The sequence below is a fragment of the Anabas testudineus genome, chromosome 17 (assembly GCF_900324465.2).
Source record: "Anabas testudineus chromosome 17, fAnaTes1.2, whole genome shotgun sequence".
Taxonomy (NCBI): Eukaryota; Metazoa; Chordata; class Actinopteri; order Anabantiformes; family Anabantidae; genus Anabas; species Anabas testudineus.
Window position 1 is genome coordinate 20247823 of NC_046626.1, and position 9263 is coordinate 20257085.

The 9263-nt window shown below is 41.6% G+C and overlaps 1 protein-coding gene across 1 annotated transcript; it reads left to right on the forward strand.

The window, feature by feature from the left end:
* Positions 1-874: 874 nt before the first annotated feature.
* LOC113172039 (tripartite motif-containing protein 16-like) lies at positions 875-3387 on the forward strand. The gene has a single exon (XM_033326484.1). The coding sequence runs from the start codon at positions 1636-1638 to the stop codon at positions 3307-3309; it is 1674 nt and encodes a 557-aa protein (XP_033182375.1). The 5' UTR covers positions 875-1635; the 3' UTR covers positions 3310-3387.
* Positions 3388-9263: the final 5876 nt, after the last annotated feature.

A 9263-nucleotide genomic window follows, 5' to 3' on the forward strand; every position in this document is an offset into this window, starting at 1 on the left:
AGCTGTCAGTTTAGTTTGATGGTTTACAGTTGGTTCTGTCAGTACAGTTTGTCAGTGAATCATCACTGGTCTATATTTGTATAGAAATAATAAAGTGCTGCTGGTTTCTGTGCTATTTTATCTTGACCTCCTGGAATGAAATGAGCAGCTCACTTGTTGTTTTAGGTTCAGAGATCATGTTGTTTCCTAGTGTGTAGTTCATGGTACCTTTATTTAAAGTGGAATGAATTTACTGAGTCATTAGACTTTAATGAATTATAACAAAGTCAAATAATTAAAAATAAACATTTTGGAAAAATTCTAGTTTTTAATAAAATGCTCAGAAACATGTAAGTGTAACAGATTAGAAAAGTCACTTTATTTTAGAATTATCATTTTTAATTATGTTCTTATTATGAAGGTTTTATTTAGTATTTGTGAATTTCTCTTTTTATTTGCACTTTGTTTGTCCCTCCTGGGGATCTGTATTGCTGCACTTCGCCTTTTCTGTTCCTCCTGAGGTTCCGTACCTCTGGAGTCTCCGCCCCCTCCCCTCACTCTGTCTCTAGTCCTCTCTGAGGTCGGTGCTGTGGAGGAACACGGGCGGCGCTATTATGCTAATTTCTTTATAGCATGACTTGTTTATTATGTTGTTTTGACTGTATAACTTTTGCTTTTAAAGTTACTGTCACATTGAGCCATTTTTGTTGAGTTTTGACCGCTAGTATACGTTTTATATCCGTTTTTGTTTTACTCTTTAGCAGCAGCCGCCATGTGGTTTGTTAAAGTAGCTGTGTAGAGTTTTCATTGTATTTCTCATTGAAACTTTATTTTTGTACATACAGGGATCAGATGTGCAGGACAGGACAGAAAACAATATGTATTATTGTCTTCTGCAGGTACGTTTCTTTCCATTTTGTTTTCATGTCTGTTGTTTATATCCCGTCATCCAGTCACATGCAATAGTTTAGTTTATCTGAGTGTATTTTCATGGTTTATATTCAATTGTGAAGAAAATTGTTAATATTTGTTATTGTGGTTTGCAACATGTAAAGAAAAAAAAAAGTTTTCTTTTGTAATTAGCTGCTCTTGATTATAAAAATACTATGTAAAGTATAGATTGCAGCATTGTATACAGGTCTAAATATTGTATAGAGCCTCTGTAATAATTGTTGTAAGTCTATGTTATGAGAGAAGACCCCCTTTTCCCTCACACTGCCGCTAGGCATCGCTGAGGGGGTCAGATGTGCAGGACAGGCCATAAAACAATATGTATTATTGTCTTCTGCAGGCATTGTGAAGAGCGAATAGAGCAAAGGAAAACAGTATTCAGCGTGACTATCATGTGTGTCGTTCTACACCCGTTACATAAGAACACAACAAAGGGTTAAACACACAGTTTCTCTCTAAAACCGCTCCTGTTTCTGGAATCAATCAAAGCCTGATGACCCTCCCTTTACTTCCTGCTCTCAAACACAGTGAGCTCCACTCTGTCCATTTATTTCCTTGTTCCCTCCTCTTCACATCTACAGTTTGAGGATGGGTGGAACCAACATGTGGTGAAGTGTAAGAGCTGACAGACTCCATTCACTGCACAAACACATGTTGTTGATCAGAGCTCAAACTAGTTCAGTTCTAAGAAAGTAAAACTTTGAAATGGCGCAGAAAGGAGTTCAGCTGGACCAAGAAACCTTCTCTTGTTCCATCTGTCTGGATCTACTGAAGGATCCTGTGACTATTCCCTGTGGACACAGTTACTGTATGAACTGTATTAACAGTTTCTGGGATGAAGAGGATGGTAAGAAACTCTACAGCTGCCCTCAGTGTAGACAGACCTTCACACCGAGACCTGTGCTGGTTAAAAACACCATGTTAGCAGTTTTAGTGGAGGAGCTGAAGAAGACTGGACTCCAAGCTGCTCCTGCTGATCCCTGCTATGCTGGACCTGAAGATGTGGCCTGTGATGTCTGCACTGGGAGAAAACTGAAAGCTCTCAAGTCCTGTCTTCAATGTCGGGTTTCATACTGTGAGAAACACCTTCATCCTCATTATGATGTAGCTCAGTTAAAGAAACACAAACTGGTGGAGCCCTCCAAGAAGCTCCAGGAGAACATCTGCTCTCGTCACGATGAGGTGATGAAGATGTTCCGTCGTACTGATCAGCAGTGTATCTGTTATCTCTGCTCTGTGGATCAACATAAAGGTCACGACACAGTCTCAGCTGCAGCAGAAAGGACTGAGAGGCAGAGAGAGCTGGAGGGGAGTCGACAAAAACTCCAGCAGAGAATCCAGGACAGAGAGAAAGAGGTGAAGCTGCTTCAACAGGAGGTGGAGGCTATCAATCACTCTGCTGGTAAAACAGTGGAGCACAGTGAGAAGATCTTCACTCAGCTGATTGGTCTCATTGACAAAAGAAGGTCTGATGTGAAGCAGCAGATCAGATCCCAGCAGGAAACTGAAGTGAGTCGAGTCAAAGAGCTTCAGGAGAAGCTGGAGCAGGAGATCACTGAGCTGAAGAGGAAAGACGCTGAGCTGGAGCAGCTCTCACACACAGAGGATCACACCCAGTTTCTACACAACTACCCCTCAGTGTCAGCACTCAGTCAATCTACACACTCATCCAGCATCAATATCCGTCCTCTGAGATACTTTGAGGATGTGACAGCAGCTGTGTCAGAGCTCAGAGACAAACTACAGGACATTCTGAGGGAGACATGGACAAATATCTCACAGACGGAGACTGAAGTGGATGTTTTACTGTCAAATCCAGAACCAAAGACCAGAGCTGGATTCTTAAAATACTCACAAGAAATCACACTGGATCCAAACACAGCAAACAAATATCTGTTATTATCTGAGGGAAACAGAAAAGTTACATTAATGAAGAAACATCAGTCTTATTCTAGTCACACAGACAGATTCACTGAATGTTATCAGGTCCTGAGTAGAGAGAGTCTGACTGGACGTTGTTACTGGGAGGTGGAGTTGAGAATGACAGGAGTTGATGTAGCAGTCGCATACAAGAATATCAGCAGAACAGGGAACTGGAAGGAATGTTGTTTTGGATTCAATGATAAATCTTGGTCATTAATATGTGGCAACAGCAGTTACGTATTCTGGTACAACAATATCGAAACTCCAGTCTCAGGTCCTCTGTCCTCCAGAATAGGAGTTTACCTGGATCACAGAGCAGGTGTTCTGTCCTTCTACAGCGTCTCTGAAACCATGACTCTCCTCCACAGAGTCCAGACCACATTTACTCAGCCTGTCTATGCTGGACTTGGGCTTTTTTCTTATAGAGACACTGCAGAGTTCAGTAAACTGAAATAGACAGAAGTAATGTATTTAATGTTTAATCTTATTCCTTCCTCATGTTTTTGTGACATTACTTCACAGAAATCAGTCAAATCAAACAAGAATTGTCAGAACGTCTTTATTATCTCATCATTTCTTGATTCTTGTTGAATTCATTGAGTTGGAGCTGTTTCCTGTGTTTAGTCATGAAGGATATCACTGCTCATGACAACTTTTCTTTCCTCAAACTGACATTACTCCACATGACAATAACTTCTCTCTGCTCATAACGTTTGTTGAATATTTCTTTGAATGGATTTGTCTGCTGATGTTTATCTTCCACTGCATATGAACAGAAATCACAACATATTTCTTAGAATTCAAACCTAGAAATTGATGGTTCTTTATCAAAGGGATGTTGTTCTGAACATTGTGTAAATTGAAATGGAGTAAATTTGACAGATCTAATAAAACAGTAAATACTGTGATGACAAGAAGTAAAGATGCTGTTTATCTTTTGTTCCCATAACTGAGAGTCTTCATTAAACCAACTCTATGAATGAAGTCGATCTTTACATGAAACCTGAAATACATGTTAACATTAAATGTAGACAATGAATCAAACTACCAGCTTTAATGAACAGTGTCAGTAAAATACATTGTGTAGATGAATTAGTGACGTTGTACTTCAGAAACAGTTTAGTAACAAGAGTATTAATTGAGTTTATTAGTTTTTCTACATTCCTGCAGTATTTGAAGGCAGCAGGACATGTGTTGATAAATCTACAGCCAGATGTTCCACAGAGCAGTGTCATTACGTTCAACCATATCCTCATGTTTAGTTGTGTCAGACGTGGGATAGGCAGCGATTCTAGGATCAGACCTTTAACTAATGTTAGACTGCTCGTTCATACTGCTGTGTGGAGTTTGTAGCCTGTATATTATTATTCTATTATCAGCTCTTGTATTGTGCTGCTCAATACACATACAGTAGGTGTTATTTCTCTAGTTTTATACATGGAAATGATAAAAAGTAGCACTCGAGGGAGCTTCTCAGCGAGACCAAACATTTTTTTTACTTGTTAAAATAACAACAGACTACATTTAAACAAGTTTATTGTTGCAAATAGAGAAAAAATAAAGAATCTTAATTTCAATTGAACTGTGTTTTTCACTCACTAAGCAGTTTATTTAGTGAAAATAACAGAAAACTGGCATGTTTGGCGACATACATAAATATTTTGTTGAGATAAAACCTCCAAAACCCAAAGTATTTAATAGTAATAGCTATGATAAAGGCAGAAATTTGCACATATTAGACTTTTTTCCTTACAATCTAGCCACAGGGGTTGCAAGCCAGTGACTTCTGTGCCGGTCCCAAGCCCGGATAAATAGAGAGGGTTGCGTTAGGAAGGGCATCCAGCGTAAAAATTGCCAAAATAACCATGTGAATCATCCACAAGACTTTCATACCGGATCGGTCGAGGCCCGGGTTAACAACGACCGCCACCGATGCTGTTAACCTACAGGGTGTCGGTGGAAATTGGACTACTGTTGGTCGAAGAAAGAAGGGAGGCAGAAGGGTTCGTGGTCAGAGAGAGAAGGGAAAAGGCAGGAACATAGATCTGAGAATAGGGACTCTTAACGTTGGCACAATGACAGGGAAAGGCAGAGAGCTGGCAGACATGATGGAGAGAAGGAAGGTAGATGTTCTGTGTGTGCAGGAAACAAGGTGGAAGGGCAAGGCACGTAGTATCGGAGGAGGATACAAACTGTTCTACCATGGTGTTGATAGGAAGAGAAACGGGGTAGGAGTGATCTTGAAGGGGGAGTTTGTAAACAGTGTTCTAGAGGTGAAAAGAGTCTCAGACAGGGTGATGAGCCTAAAGCTAGAAATTGAAGGGGTGATGGTGAATGTAGTCAGTGGGTATGCTCCACAGGTTGGCTGTGAGTTAGAAGAGAAGGAGAGATTCTGGAGTGAGTTTGATGAGGTCATAGAGAGTATCCCCAGAGGAGAGAGAGTTGTTGTTGGAGCAGACTTCAATGGGCATGTTGGTGAGGGCAACAGAGGTGATGAGGAGGTGATGGGCAGGTTTGGTGTGAAGGAAAGGAATCTGGAAGGACAGATGGTGGTGGACTTTGCTAAGAGGATGGAAATGGCTGTAGTCAACACTTACTTCCAGAAGCGAGAGGAACATAGAGTGACATACAGAAGTGGAGGTAGGAGTACGCAGGTGGACTACATCCTATGTAGACGAGGTCATTTGAGAGAGGTTAGTGACTGCAAAGTGGTGGTAGGAGAGAGTGTAGCCAGACAGCACCGCATGGTGGTGTGTAAGATGACTCTGGAGGTCAGGAAGAAGAAGAGAGGGAAGTCAGAGAAGAAGACCAAGTGGTGGAAGTTAAAGAATGAAGAAACTTGTGAGGAATTCAGACAGAAGTTGAGACAGGTTCTGGGTGGTCAGGATGAGCTTCCAGATGACTGGGAAACTACAGCAGAGGTTATCAGGGAAACAGGTAGGAAGGTGCTAGGTGTGTCATCTGGAAAGAGAAAAGAAGGTAAAGACACTTGGTGGTGGAATGAGGAAGTACAGGAATGCATCCAGAGGAAGAGGTTAGCTAGAAGGAAGTGGGATGTAGAAAGGACTGAGGAAAGTAGACAGGAGTACAAGGAAGCGCAGCGTAGAGTAAAGAGGGAGGTGGCAAAGGCCAAACAGAAAGCTTACGATGAGCTGTATGACAGGTTAGACACAAAGGAAGGAGAGAAGGACTTGTACAGGCTAGCCAGACAGAGAGATAGAGATGGGAAGGATGTGCAACAGGTAAGGGTGATTAAGGACAGAGATGGAAAGGTGCTAACAACCCAGGAGAGTGTGCAGAAAAGATGGAAGGAGTATTTTGAGGAGCTGATGAACGAGGAAAATGACAGGGAAAGAAGGGAGGAAGATGTGGATGTTGTGGAGCAGGAAATAGAAGAGATTGGAAAGGATGAGGTTAGGAAGGCTCTGAAAAGGATGAAGAGTGGAAAGGCTGTTGGTCCTGATGACGTACCTGTGGAGGTGTGGAAGTGCTTAGGAGAGACAGCAGTGGAGTTTCTAACCAGTTTGTTCAATAGGATTCTAGAGAGTGAGAAGATGCCTGAGGAATGAAGGAGAAGTGTTCTGGTTCCGATCTTTAAGAACAAGGGTGACACGCAGAACTGCAGCAACTACAGAGGAATAAAGTTGATGAGCCACACAATGAAGCTGTGGGAAAGAGTAGTGGAAGCCAGGCTTAGGAAGAAGGTGGAGATTTGTGAGCAGCAGTATGGTTTCATGCCCTGTAAGAGCACCACTGATGCCATTTTTGCTTTGAGAATGTTGATGGAAAAGTACAGAGATGGTCAGAAGGAGCTGCATTGTGTCTTTGTAGATTTAGAGAAGGCGTATGACAGGGTGCCAAGGGAGGAGCTGTGGTACTGTATGAGGTCGTCGGGAGTGGCAGAGAAGTACGTCAGACTAGTTCAGGACATGTATGAGAGAAGTATGATGGTGGTGAGATGTGCTGTAGGTCAGACAGAGGAGTTCAAGGTGGAGGTGGGACTACACCAAGGATCAGCTTTGAGTCCCTTCTTGTTTGCTATGTTGATGGACAGGCTGACAGATGAGGTCAGACAGGAATCTCCCTGGACAATGATGTTTGCGGATGACATTGTGATTTGCAGTGAGAGTAGAGAGCAGGTGGAGGAACAGCTAGAGAGGTGGAGGTTTGCTCTGGAAAGAAGAGGCATGAAGGTCAGTCGTAGTAAGACAGAATACATGTGTCTGAACGAGAGGGATCAAGGTAGAAGCGTTAGGTTACAGGGGGCTGAGGTGAAGAAGGTGCAGGAGTTTAAATACTTGGGGTCAACAGTTCAGTGTGATGGGCAGTGTGGAAAAGAGGTGAAGAGGAGAGTGCAGGCAGGTTGGAGCTGGTGGAGGAAAGTGTCAGGAGTGTTGTGTGACAGAAGAGTGTCAGCAAGACTCAAAGGAAAGGTGTACAAGACAGTGGTGAGACCAGCTCTGCTCTATGGGTTAGAGACGGTAGCAGTGAGAAAGAGACAAGAGGCTGAGATGGAGGTAGCAGAGATGAAGATGTTGAGGTTCTTCTTAGGAGTGACCAGGTTAGACAGAATAAGGAACGAGTACATCAGAGGGACGGCTCACGTTGCCTGTGTTAGCGACAAAGTCAGAGAGGCCAGACTGAGATGGTTCGGACATGTTCAGAGGAGGGATAGTGAGTATATTGGTAGAAGGATGTTGGAGATGGAGCTGCCAGGCAGGAGGACAAGAGGACGACCAAAGAGGAGATATATGGATGTTATAACAGAGGACATGAGGTTGGCTAGTGTTAGGGTAGAAGATGTTCATGATAGAGTTAGGTGGAAAAGGATGATTCGCTGTGGCGACCCCTGATGGGAAAAGACGAAAGAAGAAGAAGAAGAAGACTTTTTTTTTCCTTACATTTTTTAAAAGATGAGTCTTTTTCCTTTGATAATAGCACAGTGAACACTTCAGACTTGTATCTTCAACCAGTTGGACCTTATCGTAGGTTTATATCTACATGTGTTTGTATTATTATTTTTGCTTCAGCTTCCTAATACAAACAAAAGGACCAATCTACATTTTAGTTTTATTATCAGTTCCTTTCTATAATAACTGATTCAGTCCTGATGCTGCAAAACACAGGCAGGACTGTGTTTTAATGTGCAGCTCAGGAGTTGCTAGAGAGAAAGATCTGACAAAGTTACGTGACATGAAACTCCAAAATGAGATCCCATGATTTGTTGGGGAATAGCAGAGCACACATAAATAAACCAAGTGCACACCTGCACAGAAACATTTCCATAAATGCAGACTCCCAGCTGAGATGTGCACATGGTTTCTGTCTTTTTCTGTAAACCTGTGGATGAAGTGGCACATTATTTACCCGGAGCCACAGACTTTGAGCTGTGGGCATCAACAGTGCATTCAAACGTGCAGACAGAAGAACGTAAAGCAGTCAGTCTGTGTTTTTTTTGTTATTATTATATTTGTTAATACTCTTGGCTTAGATGATCATATTTTATGACATGATGTTCCAAAAGGTTCACATACTTTTTCTTGCCACTGTAAATGCAAACGATAACAACTGATGAACGTATGATGTAGACGTAAATTATCTCTTAAAGAATCAACATTGACTGGAAGAACTCCATTCACTAATATGAATTGATAGAAAGTTTTAATCATCGGCTCAGAGATGAGTTTACAATTCATATGAATGAACACTGAACACTGGTGCTGATATTCAAATTAAACCATCAGTATGTGAACGACTCCACGTGCAGGCTGCTCCAGCTCTTTTAAAGACTTTTATTAATGTTATTAAGCTTAATGAGGAAAATTCAGTAAGACCCACGATGGGAAAATTTGTTTTGTCCTGATTGAACTGATAATTGTAAGTTAAAGACAAACAATAGAGAAAAAACACATTAATGATTCTTTCCAAGTTCAAGAATTCACTTTCTCTCCTGTTTTTTTTTTTTTTCTGATAACAGAGGTTGTTTGAAAATCTTCAATATTCTTTCAAATGGCATTTTTATGTGTGAAAATCCCTCTTAACTGGACGATGATGAGAACTGCTGCCACTCTTTTAAGTGGGAACTGTGTGTTCTGGACATTTCAATGTGTGTACGCTGGTTTCTCATCAGTCACAGCAGTAAGGAGGTTGTGTTTTGTGGAAACAGACAGCTGTGCAGCATTTAAATGCAGCGTCACATAGGTGGAAATGAAAACGTCGCATTCTTCAGTAGCTTCCTGTGTGAAGATGACGTCGATTATAAAGAGATTCAGTTCACATCTTTTCCTCTCAGTGGTGAATGTTGTTCATCCAGTGAATGACTTTCACAGATGGACTTCAGGTTTCTGACTCTGCTCCTTGAAGCCTTTAAAATCCTCAGTTTGTTGAGATTCACCATCCCTGATACGTTC

Coding starts and splice junctions, on each gene's coding strand:
- LOC113172039 (XM_033326484.1), top strand. CDS start 1,636: ATGGCGCAGAAAGGAGTTCAGCTGGACCAAGAAACCTTCTCTTGTTCC.